At 34.7% G+C, this 20,962-nt stretch overlaps 1 protein-coding gene across 4 annotated transcripts in view; it reads left to right on the forward strand.

Moving 5' to 3' along the window:
- Nucleotides 1-350: 350 nt before the first annotated feature.
- Nucleotides 351-20,962, forward strand: part of LOC106460116 (inositol polyphosphate 5-phosphatase OCRL-1-like) — a 143,537-nt gene continuing 122,925 nt past the window's right edge. For 2 of the 4 annotated variants that reach the window (XM_013919798.2, XM_022386756.1), the window contains exons 1-4: nt 351-382; nt 7,367-7,491; nt 8,569-8,648; nt 8,886-8,986. In XM_013919798.2, the coding sequence (XP_013775252.1) occupies nt 7,408-7,491; nt 8,569-8,648; nt 8,886-8,986 (265 nt within the window). In that variant the 5' untranslated portion in view covers nt 351-382; nt 7,367-7,407. The other 2 variants (XM_022386754.1, XM_022386755.1) reach the window with 2 other exon arrangements.

Here is a 20,962-nt window from a genome sequence, read left to right on the forward strand (position 1 = left end):
CTGGCTTTCTTTACCAGGCTTATGTACTAACGAAGAGGGCATCTCGAACACATTCGGACTTCCCTAATCATTCGAGAAACTTATCACGCACGCTACCAGCGCCAACGTCCCAGCAGCGTGATGTGACTTATGCTGTCGTAACAAAATTATACCGCCTCATCTTCTACTTAAGATCTCTTTGCCTTTACATCAATATTTAGCATATTCTTCAACATACATAAATATAGTGTCAAAGACTCAGGTAAAAACAACAACATTAGTTAAACAGTTCTATTGAAATAAAGCGTAGTTCTAATTTTAAATATTCCTTAAAAACAAAAAGTTTGTGGAATCTATTTATTACAGATGGCGCTTGAAGTATGTAACAAGCGAAGATGAGCAGGTAAGGCTATCAATGTTACTGTTACTAGTATGTATATATAGTTCATATGATATTCTGTATGTTTTTGCATTATTTTAGCCAAGTCTAGCTAATAATAATAATGTAAGTTACTTGCAAGTTAGGTCATAATTACAGATCAAGTTGCTGCTACTTTTCAGTGTCATGTAGACTGGGAGATTCGTGCGAGAGTGTGTCACATTAGTATTACTATTACTAATAAATAAGTAATACTAATACTTAGTAATAGTAATAATACTATTACTCTATGAAGTTTTGATTAATCAACATAACGATAATCGTAATATTTGAGGGACAATGAGGACAAAAAAGAAAAGGAACACAAAAGGTTCCAAAATTAAGTAAACAGTAAATTTGCATAAAATTTAAAATTACCAAATTTTAAAATTAATTAATAATTATTTAAAATTTTTGTGGTTTAATTTTTTATGTTATCATCAGCATGTGTGTTCTTTATATTTTACAAGTTCTCAGAGGTGTTACTAGGTGTTGGCACATGGCACCTGTGTCCCAAATCCCCATTTGGTGTCTTGAAAAATCAGAATAGAAAACCATGGTTGAAAGCAGACACAAATGCCGAAAATTCCCGTGAGTTCTGAGCCTATGGGCTTGAGCCCAACTTTCTGTTGTCTTTCTTAAATCTGTGGAGGATGTGTCATGCCATCTGAACTGGTAAAGTTGGAGGTGAATGCAAACCAAGCTTTTATCCAGTACAATGAAATGTATTTTGCAGTCAACATATGTATGGACTAATTATTATGATGTAGGGAAGGGCAGGTCAGAGGAGTTTATTGTCAAGTACAAGGTTGTAATAAAGGCATTTAAAGAAAGAGGCCCTAATAACTTAATTCTGTCAAGATACTGGGGGAATAATGTACATGGGTAGTTCTGATGAGGGACACAAAAGTGCTGAGATTTGCTTTGGTCTTTAATCAACTCAGATTGCTTTAAAAAACCACACTCAATGTTTTCTTGTTTTTTTGTTTACATACACAGCAAAAAATTATTGTGAAATAATATTTCATATTCATAAAAATGTTGCCGCACCAACACAAAAGTTCCTGGATTGATCACTTAATCAACTCTTATCACCTTAAAAACCACACCCAATGCTTTGTCCACATACACAACATAAAGTTATTGTGAAATAATATTTCATAATTCATCAAAATTTGCTGGAGCAACACAAAAGTGCTCAGACAGGCCATTTAATCAGTTCCAATTGCCTTGAAAACCATACTAACAAATTCTGGTATTTATTTCCATGTGTAAATAATGAAGTTTTTGTGAAATCTTATTTCATATTTTCATAATTCATGAAAATGTTTCTGGACCAACACAAAATTGCTCGGAGGGGGCCATTTAATCAATTTTAATCTCATGAAAAACCACACCCAATATTTCTGTCCACAAACATAGAATTATTGTGAAATCATATCTTATCTAGTAATTGATTCATTTTTTGTAAAACATAATGATAATAAAGCAAAACATGAACGTAATTATACGAAGCAGTTATTAAACATTTCAGGATTTTCCAAATTTCATCTTCAGTAATTTAGAGGTAGAAAAAAAAACAGTTGTAATTACAACAGAAATATGATATAATGTGTAATATGTAAAAAGTAAACAATTGGAATAAAAAAAGTATAACAGAAAAAAAAAGATAAAAATATGTAACACAAATGAAATAGTTAAATTAAATAGAGTTAAATCAAATGAAGAATGTGTATTATTTAGAGATAGAAGAAGAGTTTTTATGTATAATGTCTCTTTTATTAGAAATTCTGTATCATGTTTAGCTGTTGAGAGAATATTAAAGTTGGAGAGAGAAATTGGATGCCCTGTTTCTATATTATGCTGGTAGATAGTGGAGTTAAGTGTTTGTAACCTTTCTTCCAGTTTTATAGATATACCCATATGTTCAAATGCTCGTACCTCAAGGTGCCATCTGGTTTCACCAACATAAGAGGCCCTAAAATCTCCACACATGTTTAAATAGAGATGTGAACAATGTCTAGTTGGCACACAATCTTTGTTGTAGCAGAAAAAAATTTTAGTTTGAAATTAGATTTAAAAATAACTTTCAGGTCAAATTGAGGAAAATAAGAGTTACATAATTTTTTCAACATTTCACATTTCCCATTACTGTCAGGTTTTTTTTCCATCGTCCCCTCCACTTTGTTCATATCCTTCCTTCTTTACCGACCCTCCTTGTCATACTCTATGCCTGACTGGGAGAATAATGTGATTTTTCATGCTCTTACACGTGATGAACTTCTTTTCTCATTTGAGATAAAATATTCTCAGTTGAATTTCAGCTCATAAATCCAACTAATTCCTGTTTTCTTAATCTATTATTAGCTCTTTGTTGTTTCTTTGATCTGGTTTGGCTTAATAACAGTTGTTGATATCTTAAAGTTTTCCTACATTTATAACAGTTACTCCTGTATGGTATCCTTTGAGAGGAACTCTTATTTCATACAGGCGTTACCTGCAGTTCTTAGCAATATGTCTCCTCAAATTACACTTGAAATACTTGTTTTTGTATGGTTTATTTTCTCTGATCTGTTTAACTAGCTGTATAATTGATACTTTCAATTCTTATTCAAATATCAATGGGAGAAATGATTTTTCTGTTCTAGAGTATCTGATATTCCTGTAACTTCTAGATGGTGCCATTAATAGTTTATCTGCAGCTTTAATGGATACCAGTTTCATCATAAATGGTATAACTTTCATTAAAGACATACATCTACTTTTCTGCATCTTGTTCTTCATATCCATCTCTATTATGGTGTCTATAACTTGATCACATGCCAAAGAATCCATTCTAAGATGATACACACCTCTTCACACAGTTGAGCTCTCTTCCCTGTGTATCTGCCTTAGTGATTTGCATGCCACTAGCCTTTAGGCAACTCCCACCTAATCTCATGAGATTTCTCGTGAATTGTGCTACTGCATAATGATGTTATAATGCAGCAAAAGCCCTCCATCAATAAGAAAGGGATATAACTCTCTCCATACTTTTGCATACATGAACCTTCATTCTTTTCCATGGCTCTGTATGTATCAGACATGTTTTTTTCTTTTTCAATTTATCAAGATTTACAATGTTTAAGGAACTTAATTTCCTTCTTTTTTTTCTACAAATTAAGAACTCACTAGTTCATGTAACATCTACTACTTGTGTGAGTAATAATTTCCTCACACTATGGCTTATGGAGGCACATTGAATGGGGGGTGACTTGATGGCCATTGTGCTTAGGTTAGTGGGTTCCCTTATGCAGCCATGATCTTCAGTTACAGTCCCTTCTTCAGGCATTTCTTGCCCTCATTTTGAAGGAAGAATGAGGAAGATGAAGTTGATTGTTTACTCCTCCTGGGTATGCTTTGGGAACTTCTCTTCCTATTGAAAAGAAACCTAAAACTTTCTTGCATTATCAGGACTTAACTTCATAGTTATGTACCATTCCTTTTCTTTTCTCTATGTCATATTCTTCTTATTCCCTACTTCTTAATGCTAACCTCATCTAATTTTTATTTACCTTTCCTTGAGCAACTATGTTCCTGCAACCTCAAGCCTCGCCCTCCCATCTATCTGATTCTTATATCCTCAATTATAGTCATTCTGAATTACCTTTCTCGATTTCCACATTTGGAATTTCCCTTGCCTGTTCTTTTTGGGGGCAGACTATTTAGTCTGTTTTGCCTTCTAATGCTCAATAATTCCATCTTTGCCTGATCCTTTTTTTACCATACTTCTTTACCTCTCTTTTCTACACCTCATGTCTGAGACACTCCATCATGGTCCAGAGAATTTTTTGGGTGATTCTCATTCACTTCTCCACTGTGGCCCATTTCACTTCTACCATTTCCATGCTCACTAGGCTCTTTGTTGCTGGTAATTGTTTGATAGGGTTATTTTCCTTCCCCAGGTTGCACTTCCTTTTTCCTTTGTATGAGATCTTTGCTTGACCATCTTTCTTTGCCCAGAATAATGGGCTGAGGTTGCCTGTCATCAATTCTTGCTTTCGTCCTTAGTTTTTACACTGTCCCAAACTCAACCTTACACCATTGTACCTCAACTTAGTCTCCAGTTTCATGTCTTTTGATTTCAATTTTTCAACTTTCCTTTTCTTCCCAGCAAATTAATCATCGAGCTCGTTAGTGATGATTAAGTCAAGTTGGGAGCAGACAAACTGCATTGACGGTTGAACAAGGACAATACAATGATGGGAGTACTGCTTCCTCCACCTCGTCCAGATTTGCATCTTCTCACAGGTATTTCTCTCCAAAGTTGGGGTGTGTGGGTACATCAGCAGAAAACTTTTGGACAATGGTCTCAAATCGAAATGTCTTACCATATAAACATCTAGGAACTTCTGGTGGTATCACATGCTCTGGCTCATTTTCTTCCTCTGGTACTGAACTGACACGTCCTGCTCAATTCAGACAATTCCACTGTTGTGGCCTATATCAATCATTAAGGGGGCATCTGTTCCTGTTTCCTTTGTGGTCGAACATTATAATTCCTGATCCGGAAAGAATTCTATGTCCAGTATGTGCTCTTTGTTGTTACATTGCCTATACGGTCTACTTTAGTGGTTCCCATTCCCACCTTTTCATTCCCTGGTATGTGAACCTTTCTCCTTCTCCCCCTTCTCTTCCAAGTTGGGTTCGTCAACTGATTCGATTGGTCTGTTCCTCCCTGTCTCTTCCCAGATTCTGTTCCAGGTGTTGTCGCATCAGATCAGCCACCTTATTTTTTCCCTGGCATCTCACCTCAATCATCCATTGGAGGAAATTCTTCAGTGAGGCATGTGGACTATACCTCATACATTCATCTCCCACTATCTTCATTGGTAGCTGTTTCTTCCTCATCGAGGGACCGTCTTTAGCCTGTCATCATCCTTCATATTTCAGTGTGGGTGTGAGTGGGTCAGTTATCTTTTTGATACATATATATTTTTTCCCTCCAATGGCATGTCTCATTTAGGATTAGGATCCCACTCAGTGGTGAGCATTGACTGTCCAGGTATACTTCCTATCTCTCAAATCTGCACTGTATGGCCAAGATTTATAACAATGACCAAGGATGCACACTGTTGAGATGGGGTATTCCACAAGATTGGTAGTAGGTTTTCCTAGCAATATATTTGTTTCGCAGATATACCAATTCCAACCATATTAACCCATGGATTTACACTGGTAAAACAGAAGGGGAATAACTGCTTATCTCTGCCATCCCTTTGATTGACTAAATCAAGGGTAATCTGTTTTTCATGGTCACCTGTTGCACTGTCTCTGTTGACTGTGTTCTTCCAGACTCTCCAATGTACTTTGTCCCACTTTGTTCTTTTAATGGTGTATAGGAGTTAATTGCCACTTTCCAGCTCCAAGCCACTAGGGTGATGGACCATGGAGAAGTTCTCCTGAATGTGATCACTTCCATTCAGTTGAGAGTAGAGCAGTGGTGTTCTACTGGTGTAGATGGCATTTGATCCTCCAACCATGTGCTCCACCTCTGTGTGGTGGGCCTCGGAAGATGATGTTGCACCCAGCTTCTGTGTGGTTGCGTATGTTTTCTAGATGTGATTCACTTCCATGTGATGGGACCCGGAATGTGACGTTGTGCTCCAGCTTCTGTGTGGTTCTATCTGGAGGATAATGTTGATTGGGGTGACAGTTCTTCCTCTTGCATTCCACTTCAGGAAGTTTTCACTGCTTGAGGCTGATGTTGCGCTGTGGGGTGCCAGTCTGTTTGAGTTTGATGTGACCTTCCACATTGGCACATTTCTTCTACTGTCATTCAGATGTATGGTTGGTTGTGGATTTGCACACATGTGCCCATTTCTTAGAAAGCTTTGCACAGTATAAACTTCTGTTTTATTTACTGGAAGTGAAGACTGTGTGGACCCTCCAGGTACCACAGGTTGGAGGTTCTATTCCTGAAACTGCTTGATTTTGGACTGGAGTGGACTGGCTGTGTCTGGTCTGTTGTGCCCTAGCCACTCTACACCTTGGAGAACATCCATTTTAGCTTTTCCAACATTCCTGTCTGTTGATGGTTCTTCTACAGTCTTTCTTTTATGGGATTGAGATTCTGGTATACTGTGGTTTGGATTCCAACCCACCCAGATTTCTCTCCCTTTTTGGTTGTGCTCTTATCACTTTCCACCCGTGTATGCAACACCTCTTTTCACAGTGGGTGCAGAATATACCTGGTACAGAAATGGTGTGGTCTCCCACGTGTGTTTCTTTCAATGGGTATCACACTTCAGAAGTGTTCTTTGTATGCTTTCAAAGGATATTTCTTTCTATCCTTCGCACAAGTCCTTCTGCCTATTCGATGTGGGATTCCATGTGAGAGGAGGTGATGTATTATATTGGAAGCTATTATTTTCTTATACTGAATATATATTTCTGATAGATAATTACATCCGCTCACACTTCCCACCCGTCCTCCCCACTGAAAACTGAGGTTTCCTTTTCTGATTAATCTCGAAGTGATAGTTTTGTAGAATCTAATAGAGGGAGTTGAATGAGTAAGAAGGATGTGTCATACTTCTGTTGGTGAAGGTTGTCACATGGTGATTTACATGTGAGATGCAGTTGATCCACATTGATCATGGGGTATGTGGAAGATCAAGGCTTGTGACATGCAAAAAAATTGTTGCATATAGAGGGCAGTAGTAAACAAGAATAGCTATCCACATGAGAGGAGGAAAGTACCTATTGGAAATATACTGAAGTATAAGTTCTGATTTACCTATGAATAAAATCAGTTATGATTTTTCATTTCTCTTGTAGTTTGTGATATTTATAGGCAACTTTGATGGGCTTACTGCCTGTCAGTCATCTACTTGTTTCATATGATTGTTTCTTCCATTCAGCTATACAGAAATGTTATCCATATTTCTAGGATTAAAATAATAGAAATATATGTTGTTATTTTTTTAGAAATGTGACCATCATTGAATTTTCAAAAAACAAGGTGATATATGTTACCTGCTGCTATCATGATGGATCAGCAAACAGTTTCTGCCATCCAGGGATTTCTAGGTTCCCAAGCAAAATGTGTGACTGTATCCTTACTTCAATAAAAATGTGTTGATTATTTAGTGTTTATAAATTTGAATACATGAAGTGTATACACATGCACATTTCTGTATTATTTCTGCTGTTTTCTAGATGTATATTTTATTTTTGCATTTTTTCTGTGCTAGTGTCATTTTTTGATGTGAATTTTAAAATTTTTACATTAGGTTAACAAACTTGTTAGAAATATTTATACCTATCATAAAAACTGATCTTGGAACAAAGATTTTTTGCTATTGAAACTATGTGTTAGGATAAACAGTATGTGAAAATATATTGCTGGTGATAATTTGTTTCTAAAATTTTACATTGCAGCAACTGCTACATAAAACAACTGTATTAAAATTAGATAAATTCTGCATAACATGTGGCTGTTACACTGTCTCGGGTATGTGTAATCTAGAAAAAAATACTGCATTCAATTGCTTGAAGTTTGAGAAAAATGTTCAAGTACTATAAGAAATATTTTAACACCACACTTAATATTTATATGAATTTGTAACCTTGAAAATGCTGCTGTTCAGTGCCTTTACCCACTAGTCCTACTTGTATATTTTTCTATCTAAAACATGTCTTTTTTTGGATAATTAAAAAAAATGTTGGATCTGGGATGCATATGTAAGTTGAACATCAGTACTGCAGTTTTGCCAAGCATCAAACTTTGAACGAAATCAAAAGCCAATTGATCAACAGTAATTACAGAAAACTGATTTTAAATGTTAAAAATGTCTTTGAGCATTTTTAGTGGAAGTACTTTTAAAGTTTTTGTATGAATTGCTATGTTCACCATAAAGGAATTGTATCACAGTTTGTGCTACAAAATGGTACAATTGAATTGCAAATAGACCCAAGATGGATCACAAAGTGAGATGTGATACTGAATAAATTATTCCCTGTAATGTTAAACTGTGAAAAGACATCTATCAGTTTTTCACTTGTTAAGTATACAGAAAGATAATGATAGAGGTTAGAAAACCATGCACATTCATATTGTTTACTTCCATATGAAGATTAATTTATATGGTATGTGCACACTATTTTCATTTGTCCTTGATATCTAGAAGTCTATAGAAGCTGGCCTGGTGCGAGACTGGGTAAAGACAAGTAGGATTTTGGTCTTGGTACAAAATAATAATGAGCATGGGTAAGGAATTATAATTTTATTTTCATTATATTTGATGAAAGTAAATATTTTTGTTTGTGCTAATTCTTACTTGTTTTCTTCACATGCTTGGTAAATGTAATACACATTTATATATTAGTGTAATGAACCTTGAATTTATTTGTCAGGTACAGATACTTGTTACTAAATTTTACATTTGTTTATTGTTAAAAATATAGATATGAGAAACTTCTACATTAATGTTGACATTTTGTTTAGGTTACTTGTGTTTGTATCATCAAAACCCAATGTAACAAGTACAGCTGATCTCTCTGTGGAAAAAGCTTTTCCTATCAATGAACATTTTAAGTGTGAAATTGGTAAGGAAATCTATATTTCTTATATCTAAATAAATCAGTTCTTTTAAGTCATGAGTATATGTGTAGTTTTAATAAGATATACAGTTGTTCCCTTAATTGCACAATTTTTTTATTTTTCTTTTTATTGTGACTTTGAAAAATATGCTTTTTTTATTTGTGTTAATGTGGTAATTTAGTGTCCTTTTACTAATATTTTTCATTCTTAAAAGAAATGGTCCTAAAACATCTGATTAGAAGCTTATTATTATATCTACATTTACGAAGCTGAAGTCATCCATAACATTTATAGTATAATGTAGGGATTATCTCCCAAATAATTTCAGATATATTAATCACTGTTATATATTTAATTTTTCCTTATAGCTTAGCAACATTTGTAATAAAGAATGAAAGATAACATAACAATGTTTACTTTACAACAGTAGTTATTAATTACTCCTACTTTCAAATATGATATTATCTCTACTACAGCATTATCATGCTAGATATTTTGGTTTTGTCAAGAATTTGATGTACAAATTTCCTCTCTTTCTTCACCTCCTCTGTTCCCTAGCTTTCTTCAATTGCAATCTGTTTTATCATAAGATCTCAATTCTCACAAGATTTACATGTATTCTTATGCCCTCTATCTAAATAGTGTTTTTCTTGGCTCACATAGATATCTTCTCTGATTGCATTTTATTTTGGCATGTCAGACACTTGTATTACTTAATGATCTATTCCATGAGGTTCTCATTATCAGCACATCTTATTGGCTATGACTTTCTGCTAACACCCTGATTTCTTTAGTACAAGTTGGTGTCCATTCCTGCTTTTGTTTTTTCTAACAATCTGTCTTCAGCTTATTTACATGCTTTGTTGTTTTTGACTTGGCCATACTCTGTGAGAACCTTGGACACTGGCTGTTATGTTTTTACATATTTCTCTACAAGGCTCTTCATTCAGGAAGTGCTTCAGATACCTTACTTTGTCTTGTATGTCTTTATGGATATTTTAGTGGGTTTAAAAATCACTCCAAATCTTTCCTGACAGAACTTATTTCTTCTGGCTTTTACTTATACGCTCCTTTTCCCTTTACATTACTGTGTTAAAAGTCAGATGAAGTAACACAAGGAACTATAGCTATTTCACTTAATGAAATTTGGTTCCCAACATTTTTTTTATGAGCCAGTCATGGTTATTGACTGCATCTGCTATTTGGTGGTGGTTCTGGTATCATTGTTGGTGGGAGAAATGCTGGTAAGTTTTATTCTTTAATGGAAGGAGTTTTCTTTTATTTCTTCAATTTTGTCTCTCATGGACAAGGATTCATTCTACACTAAGAGATCCTCTCTCACCTTTTTGCATGATTTTTTAAAGAATGATGGGCTTCATTCTCTGTGTTGTATTAATCAGTTTTTGTTGTTCATAAATATTCTTGGGTTTCAAGACTGTTCATCAGTCTGTCCTTTCTGAATTCCTATCTTGCAACAGACCATTTCAATATGGAACTGTTTCTTCTCATGTTGTACCACACATGGATGAACCAATGAATGTTCTAATTAATTGTGTTAAATGAATACTTTCTTGTGCTTAAGCACTTCAATGTCAAAGGTACCTCTATTTTGTCAGTGGAGATTGGATATTTCATTTTGAGTTTCTTACCTTTAAGATTGTTCCAGGCCCCTTACATCTTCATCTGACTTACGAACTCAGTGGCAGCATGGTTTCATTAGCTGGATATTGACTTCTATCATTAATCGGATGATTGGCCTCCTCTGTCTTGCCAAGGGATACTTCCAGAAGTTTTTCACTGTGGTAATGGAGATAATCAATATGCATAAGTCTGACTTTGTTCTGATTTGTAGATCATTCATTTTGCACATCTGCTTATCTTTATCAAATATGTGAAAAGCTTACCTTTTTTTGGCGAAAGCAGACCTCTTTCACTCACCATATACTTTCTATTATTGGATCCCTGGTATTCCCAGTCCCATATGTTGAATAAGAACTGCCAATTTCAAATAGTATAGGACTTGTCTTTTCTGTAGAAAATATTTTCAGACAACTTGCTGACTTGAGTGGTATTATTTTTGGGAACTTTGGACTGGTTATGGGCATTTGAAGACCAACTTACTCAGTGAGTACCCTAGAAAGTAACATCACATTTTAATCTCTTTGCAGATTTGTCTTCTGTTTGAGATATTCTTTGTATAGTTGCTCTGCTCACTCTTGCCATATAAATCCTTTAGCCACTTTGACTAATGCAATGAAATCTGTATTAGAAGTATTATACTTATGTTAGTGTGTATATTAAAGCTGTTGAATATATATATATATATGTAGTATAAATGTTGATGGTGTGGTTGCTTTGATAACAGATGCCTCAAATTTATCATTCTTACATTCCCAACTTCGTTATACTACTATAGTACCTCAAATATAATACATTTACATATATATATATATAAAAGACAAGAAGTATTATATTCAGGAACTTTTCATGTTGTAAATTAATACAAGAACAAGACTTGACATAAACACAATGACTACTAGTATGTAGCATTGCACTGGCAATAATCATCAATACTGTTTTACACAAAAATGTATGTGGCAGTACTGTAAACTTTTACTAAACATGCTCTGGTCTGTAAGAAGTGAAAGCTCTGACAAAGTCTTGATGTAATCACGAACTATTGTGCCTTAACAGTTTTCGAGTAGTCATGATCAAACTTGATTTTCTGCATGCCTGGATCGTTATCATTATTGTTCTTTTCTGGGACTGACAGGAAAAAAAGATATTTGTTTGATTTCTTTTAACTTATGTTTTCTTGGAGCATGGGATGTCATTTTTATGGAACTTGGATTTGACCTGAGTAAGGCTATCTCTGATTAGATAAAATTTCCACTTTGGTGTCTCAAGAAAAAAGTTCCAGTGTAAAAAATAGATAACCTTAGGCATTTGCGGTAAAGGCGAATGGGAAATTAAGCCACAAAAATATTAAACTGTGTTGACAGTTCATTTGATGGTCTTAGTATTATATATATTAATTTGTGTGGGTGAAGACGACAAACAACTTCAGATAAAAGTTAATATGTTCAATCCAGCATTTTGGCTTACACATTTTTCAAGGGTCAGTGAATGTCACAGGTACCAAACTGATTTTAAATTAGAGTAACAGAAAAGTAAATATAACTGTAACAATATAAGGGAACAGTACATGTGAAGTGTACTAAAAGTATTGTTAAATGATTGCTGATCATAATGGTAAAAGTTAAAAATAAACAAATGAAAGCAAAAGATTTGAAAAAAGAGTATTATAGGGGCCAGGCATTCTACCTGTTAATGGAAGGGCATCTAGATTGAATCAAAAAGATTCCTTAAATTTTCTGTCAAAAAAATTGTCACAGGTCTAAAATTTACATTCAATAAAGTGTCTAATTGATTGTACCATGTGCTTTGATGTGATACTTTCAGTGGCTTCTTTGTTGTCAAGATTACTTTAAAACGTAATAATGAATTTCTTTGTGGCAAATTAAAGGTGATTTAGATTTGCCACACTGAGTTAAGCTTTGCATTATGAATCTTCTTATGGATCAGTTTTCTTGCCCAAATGGAGTTTTTGTCAGTGGAATGACTGCTTTGTTCACATACCTTTTGACATTTGTTTCAAATCCGAGAGCCCTCCAATAATTTGCACAATTGGGATCTTTTTCTGGTATTCTCTTCCCCTGTTTTTGCTTTCAGTTCCTCTTTTTCCTGGGAATAGATGATTTCATGCAGGACTAGGTGAGTTTCCTACTTTGTGTGTTTTTTCTATAGCATTTATTGCTCTCTCTTGGTTTTATAGGGCTACTGGGAAGTCCTGAGCCACTCATTAACCTTTTGTGACCAGCTTGTTTCTCAAGAAGAGCTGTTTTGAAGTTATACTGATCCTTCCGTGTATTGTGACCTCATTATTCTATAAATTTTCTTTCGTGAAATGTTTTTCTAATGCTTATGCTTTGGTATAGGAGCCCTTTGAACCAATAATCAGCTGTTACCACTGTTTTTCATCTTGAAAGACTTATTTTCTTTTATTTGGTTTACTGTGCAGCATTCTCACATTTATAACATCATAATATATTTGATGCCATTTTCTAGGGAAATGGTATACCTTTATTGACAGAGAAATTTGGCTGAAGACTTGTGTAATGGAAGGTCATTGCTTGTCTTCCTATTATATCACAGAGATTACCCATAGGAAATGGTAGATTTGATTCAGATCATGCTTTATGTCCAGTTAGGGCAAGTTCACTCTTAATGTAAATTGTTCATTACATATAAATGTTTGACCAGTAAGAGTGAACTGCTTCTGTCCTAATTTCTTGACTAAAGCTTTTTCTCCTGTATGTTTGTACTAATCTTTCAACATTTATGAGCCAAAATGTTCAAGTTTTTTCCCAAGTGTGACACTTGTCATTTCTTCATATGTATGTCAAATTACCCACGTTATGTCTACTGGCATCTCCTTCAGTCTATTTCACTGGGAGAATCAGGGGCATTTCTGCTGCTTCAATCCTACTTTCACATATATGTTTGGATTTTAGCACAATAATGACAAAGAAAGGTATTTGAAGTGAACATTTCAGAACCAAATGAAATTTGAAAGACTACTTTCCTGTTCTGTTACATTCCCTATGACCTCTCGCAATGGGAATTTGGCAAGAAAATGTGATTGTAGAAGATATTGTGTGAGCCATTTATGGATGTGTTACCATGTGAATGGATAACATTATCATGATTGAGGATGTGAGCATCTGATGAGATGTGTGAACTATGTGAGAATTGAGATTTTATTAGAATACAGATTGCAAATGGAGGAAGTGAGGAAAATGAAGGAGGTAGAAAGCAAAGTAATTTCTAGGTCTAATTCTTGACAAACCAAGAATATTTCCTGCAGCATGATATAAGTAGTAAAGGTAAGTATCTTTTTGAATTCCTTTTTTATATCTAAAATATAATTTTAATCCCATAAGATGTTACTCTATAAGAAGAAAAAAGAATTAGCAGATTTTCATTAATTTTGTCACTGGTACTGGTTCAAATTATTTTAATTAAAACATTGACTACAGATAATGGATACTGTATGTGATATTGATAGATTTAAAATTTCTAGTTTTATTTTGATACCGTAAATCAGAACTGCAAATCAGAAATCAAAAAACATTTGTTCAGAAGAGATATTAATATAAAATACTTGGCTTGAGTGAGTGATGTAGTTGTTAGTTTATCTTGTACATGAACTCATATAATGGTGTAATTAATTTCATATCACACTAATAGTAAAATAAGCATCTAGGTACTAGTAACAGTACTTTCATTGATTTAATACAGTATTTCAACACGTGTTTAATTTATATAACAGTGTAATCAAACTGTTATATATTACTTTCATTATGCAAGTTTGTCACTATGCTTTTGTTTATTTATGCAGTGTTGTGATTTTTACATTAGGGATGGTACATGGTCAATTTGTGGTTTTTAACAATCTACCATATTTATTTATTAATATTAAAATAATTGCTATTTAAAATGTCATAATTAATCTGTATAGTAGTATTAGTGCTTGTGTTATTTTTACAACATTGCAACCATTCTGTTTAAACAGTAGTAGTGCTTGTGTTAATTTATATAGCATTGAAACCATCTAATTGAAGTAATAGTACTGCTTGTAATGATGTATGTGGAATTATAACCATCAACCTAATTCAAGTCACTAGTAACAAAATATTTTCAATTTAACAGTATCAGAATCAAACTTACATCATTGTTATCTCAAAAGTATATTAGCATATTATATTAATGTATGTGTAATGAACAGTGTAAGAAAAAGGAACAGGTTCTAACAGCCCACTTTTATAACTGCCATAATTAGCCAGAAATTGTTAAGTAATGTTTAATCAGCAAATTCCTTCTTGCCTCGTTCCTATCCTGTATTTAAGTAGGCAAAAAAAATTGATTGTCATGTTACTCTTTAGTTTTGTACATTAGCAGAAAAAGAGAAGTTGTGTTGTTTAAACTGGCAAGTTTTCATTTTATCAGAGTAGTAAGTTTGGATTTTATTTTTGTATCAATACATTTTCTTAATTTAGATTTGGTCATCAGGAATGGTATAGAGCTATTTTTTTTTTTACATTATTTCCACATACGTGTATCTATGTTTGTGTGCCATGAATATATTAAAAATTATTATGATTGAAGTTATGTTGAAGTAGAAATCATGATAGATATTTAACTTAAATGGAGCTTTAGTATATTTTATGTCAAAAGAAATTTGTTTTGAAGTAAAATTTTAGATGAAGGTTTCCTTGCAAAAGAATAATTGTATAACTTTCAGCTGGGATTAAATTAAAAAAATATTTAATATTTGTAAGGAAAAAAATATTTTGTGACTACCATTTTTTATTAACATTTTTCAGATATTTTTAGTGGTGTACATGTTTATGGCATATATCTCTTAGTATTTTATAAAAAAAGTGCTGGTTATGGTTTGACTCAGCTTCAGTGAGTAATATAACATCAGTTTAACATGTGCCTTAAGTTCATGTCAATGTACTTTGACATTGGTGGGTTAAGAAATACATTTATTAGTTAATGTGATATAACTAACTTATGTGTGTTTTATTGCTTACTTAGCACAATATAAAAGTAATAGCAGTTACAGAGTTCTCTAGAAGATTTGTAAAGCATTGACACAACCCTAAAAATCCTGGGATTTGGGGACTGTTGGAGGATCCTCACTAAGGTCCAGGGGCAACCTTTCAATGCACTTTGAGAGAACAAAATCAATGAATTCTTGAGTTTTGAGCATTCTATTAGTAAAAGCAAAGATAACTGCATACTTTCTTTTACTTCTGTTAAAAACCACTTGCCTCTCTTGACATACAATTCCAAACCCATAAAACAAAGAAAAAAAAGTAAGTAAACAAGATTAAAAACAAGAAATAAACTTTTTCAAAATTGGTAATGCCACAAAGATTGATTGATTGATAATGGTTCTTTTCTCTGGCTTGACTGACCACCATTTTTTATAAACATAAAATATATGGTTAAGTAATTAATCTGGAAATATTCCTCACATACTAATTTTCAGCCTTACTCCCTTCCCCCATTGAAGAAACATTCTTGAAATAGATGTATTTTATTAATGCATAAATTTGCTACCAAATAAGATTTAGTTTGAGAAATTTGTGCATAGATCAGTCAAATTTGATTCCTGGTTCAGAGTTTGCTATTTATAACAACATTAAATATCGTGTTAAAAATGACAACTTAGAGAAAATGAATTTATTTACTTGAAAGAGACATTTCAGGTAGCTAAAAGAACTAAACAGAGTTAAAATTGCAGTACCCAGAAACAGTTTAAACTTTATCCAACTTTCCTATTGCTGTTTATAGTTGTCGCTGCTTATAATGGGCACAAGAAGGCAACAGAAGTGTAGTTCAGCAAAGAGTTACCATAAACATAATAAAAAGTTACATTTTAATATAATTCATCAAAGAGAATTGAACATTTAAGAAAATAGTGTCAATTCCATGCTAGCTACATGCAGTTGTATGAAATAAAGTTATTAACATTCTTTGAATGAAGACGAGTATAAATTTGATTAAATAAACTAAGGAAGTCAAAACACTTCATATAAAATTTCATTTTAAATCAGACTACATCTTTGTTAAACGTATTCTGAAAGTCTAACTGTATAATATTTCTCTGAGAACTTTTCATATTTGTTGTGAGATGCTTGTAACTTAAGGCAACTATCAGCTTTGCTAAGAAAGAGCCATGTATGACTGTGAAATCAACATCAGTTACACAAATTATGGGTTTTATAATAAGTAAATGTGAGTTGCTGTCAAGATTTTGTCAGAAAACTTTCTGTAGTATGCTAACAGAAATTAATAGTTAGAATTATACAGAAAATATTAGACAGAATATATATTATAAAAATGATTTAATAGAAAAAATTTTGTGGTTTGTAAAATTTACTATAGTGTAAAATGTTTAGACAGACTAGTTGATGTAGCTGTGCATGCCATTGTTATTGCTTGCATCATGTACCTTTTAATTGCTCTTATATAAATATTGAAAAGATTTATCTTATAAGAAAGTTTCTGTGGAATGTAGAAACTGCTTCATTTCTTGTGAATGGTTTCTGGATCAGTAGCTTTGAGATAATATTTTAATATCTCATCAGATTATATAGTAATACCCTCTTGCAAGTATGTCATAATTCTGATATGGTACATTACCTCCCCTCACAGATATAGCTATTCTCGTTCAGTGCTGCCATCTATATGCAAAATGTTTTTTTTGCATGCCACAAGCCTTGCACTCCCACCTTTCCCACAATCATCATGGTTCAACTGCATCTTGCATACAAATTATCATGCAACAACCCTCCACTAATAGGAGTGCGACACACCCTCATGCGACTCCTATTCGATTCTACTGAACTATCACTTCTTGTTAGGCAGGGATCGAGTGCAGATGTTTTATGTTTGTGCTCTCTTCCTGCATTTTTTTAAATTGCATATGAAGTGGAAATATTTCTCTTTTTTTTCTTACTTCACTTTAACAGTTTTAAATAATGACTTACCTTTATTGTTGTTGTTTAAGACTCATAACATAAGTAAAATAATATGTAGAATTATACATGGACTTTTCTCTACGTTAAAATACTTTAATACTGCCCAACCTTCTTCTTTCAGTATTGCTTGCCTTCTTCTTAAAACTGCCGAACCCGTTCCAGACAATGTAGATTTTGACAATTTTCCTCCACCTGATTATTACAGGCCTCTACTGTGGAGTCTGTTACGCCTACCCCAGCCTTTTTTAAACATGTTTCACAGTATTTTTCCCCTCATTCTTCAGACATTATGGTTCATGATAAGTCTTTTTGTCTCTCTTTTGAGACGGTGCTTGCATGCTTCACTTTCCATGGGCTTTGGTTCATTTTGTCTTAGATTCCCATCAAGCAGATTTTTTTTCTTCTTGTCTATCTGCACTTAGAATCTCTGTTGCTTGTATGGGGGACAGACCTTGATAATCCTATCCTTTCATCCCTTGCCACATTTTTCAGCCTTCGTCTTACCCTATTGACTCTCCTCCAGAAATTTTCCACCATACACCTCCTTTCTGAGTCGCTCCACCTATATCTTGGGGATTTTCATGGGATACCTTCCACCTCCTTACCATCACGTTGGAGCAATTGTAATCTTCAGCTCTTTCTTTACACATGTGGCTTTTTTGCTTTTAGGGCCTTCTTGGGGGGGGGGGGACTGTCTTATACCAAGTTTGTTTTTTGTCCACTTATAATTGGGACTTAAAGATGGCTCTTCTTCTTCACTGGTCAGTTTTTTTGGGAGGGATACTCCTGTGACTTTAGCATCACATGGGGTATTTGTGATGCCATATTGTATTATTTTTATTTTGGTTGCTCGTTTGTCTCATTCTGAGCCATTACAATCTTTATTCATGTTCCATATCTGGCACCTTTCCATCATTTACCTGTCCTACATCTAAAAGTACCTCCACTAGTCATGTATTCTCGATGTAAATTGGAGTTCTGTGATCATTCTGTCTCACTTCAACCACTTCTTGTTTCTTTCCTCTTTTTACTATGTTGTCTTTCATCACACTCTTGTGGGCAATTTCTCCAGAACTAAGGATGCCCAAGGTAGATGTTTCATATTCTTATACCCACGTTCCAATTTTTCATCTCTCTTGATGCTATCTCAGGTTTGTTCACCATGGGGTTAGGTACAGTTTTGTGCCTTAAAGCTTGTTTTGGATTTGTATGTCTTTTGTTGGGTGGTCAGAGATTTACCTCATGTCAGCATGATGGGGGATTGTATTTACACCACAATTTGGTTGTCTGGCTTCTGTTAGCTCAATCCAAACTGGGGTTGTCACAACATACTCACCTGCATCTTAAACATGCAGCTCAGTTGGATGGAGTTTCCAGTTAGAGAAGTCTTTTGGGGGTGTTTATTTCAACATCAAACTACGTCGGACCCATTCTTCTCCTCTTCGACTGTGTTTGATGGAGCTTTCAGTTATACACCATTATTGTTAACTATCTTACTGCTAGTGAGGTTCTATCACTTTGGGGGATGTGGCTTCTATGGAAGCACTTATCCTCTTGAATCTGGCACATGTGTGATCTCTTCAGGGGATGCTGCAAAACCCATGGATTCTTGATAGGGTTCCTTTTAGATTCTTCTCTTAACTTTCCTCCTTGATGATATGCATTGGTGGTTGAACAAAGCCCCCATGTTGTTGGGTTTATTGCTTCATCCCCCTCATTTGGATTTGTTTCTCTTCCCTGATACTTACCTCCAAGGGTGAGGGGAGTGAGTTGATCAGGATGAGGCTTCAGGACAATGGTATATGGCTGAAAGGTCTTACCATGTTAGCACCCTGGAACTTTTGACAGTCCATTGTGCTCTGGTTCACTTTCTTTCTTTTGTCAGGATTCAACTAATCATAATCCATTCCGACAATTTGACATTAGTGGCTTATATCACTCATCAAGGGGGCACCCATTCTAGTTCCCTTTGTAGTCAACCTTGGATCTCCCTTTTTAGGCCCCAACACTTCACATACACCTCCTGGCATGCCATGTTCTCGGTGCTTTCAACCTTTTAACGGATCACCTTTCCAGTCCAGACAATTTATCCCACGGAGTGGTCTCTCGATCCTCAAAATATCTGCTAACTCTACCTCCTAGTGGAGTACTCCTTAGAGGGATGTGTTTGCATTTTTCTACATTCCATGTTACCTCTTGGTGGCTTATATCACTCACCAAGGGGGCACCCATTCTAGTTCCCTTTGTAGTTGACCTTGGATCTCCACTTTTTGGGCCCAAACACTTCACATACACCTCCTGGTGTGTCATGTTCTGGATGCTTTCAACCTTGTTGCGAATCACCCTTCCAGTCATGACACACTTTATCCCATGGAGTGGTCTTTCAATCCTCTATAATTTCTGGTAACTCTGTTTCTAGTGGGGTACTCCTCAGAGGGATGAGTTTGCCTTTTTTCCTCAATTCCAAGTTACATCTTTTGTGTTTTGGCTGTCTATGCATTGAGGCTGGATTGGGATCAGTTTATATCTGTATTTTTCTTATCCCGTCCATAATTTTCACCAGGTGATTTTGTTCATCCATGCCACTGTATGCCAGGTCTTTCTGATTGCTCCTTCCTGGCTGGCACATATGTGGTTTTCTAGGATGTTTCAGCTTGATCTGTTCTTTTTGTTCTGGATTGATGTTTCCCCACCTACACTTTGGCAACTCGTGGAATGTTCTTCCTTGTCATTGTTTTTGTTTCCTTCCATCTCCCACCTTTATTCCCAGTCAGATCAGGATAACATTCTATGTCCTGTACATGTGCTTGGTTGCTTCATTGCTTTAAGACTTGTTTCCATTGGTTCCCTTTCCCACAGTTTCATTCCCTGGCACCACTCTTCTGTTTGTGACTTTTTTTTCATCATCCATTACCAATTGGATTTGGCTTTTGATTCAATTGGCTTTTTCTTCCTTGTCTCCTCCTTCCCGTAGTCAATTCCTGGTTTCTTCACTCCAATCAGGCACCTTACCTTTTACCTGCATCTTACCCCCATTGTATGTTGGAGGTACTTCTTCTGTCAAGCACTGGGACCTCACCTCATACATTCATCTCCCATTATCTGCTTCAGGTAGTGGTTTCCTTTTCATCATAGTACCATCTTCCACCTGTCGCCATCCTTCACTCTTCAGTTAGACTGTGACTGGGTAAGTTACCTTTTTTTATATATACCTTATATTTTTCAAGAGCATGTCTCTTTTTTCTTCAAGGATCCCACTCTGTGACGAGTGTTGCCTGTCCAGGTATACTTAAACTATTCCAGTCTGCACTGTAAGGCCATGATGACTTAACAATTATAATTTCCATGGCTACAAAATGCACACTA

This window comes from Limulus polyphemus, unplaced genomic scaffold (assembly GCF_000517525.1).
Source record: "Limulus polyphemus unplaced genomic scaffold, Limulus_polyphemus-2.1.2 Scaffold712, whole genome shotgun sequence".
Classification (NCBI taxonomy): Eukaryota; Metazoa; Arthropoda; class Merostomata; order Xiphosura; family Limulidae; genus Limulus; species Limulus polyphemus.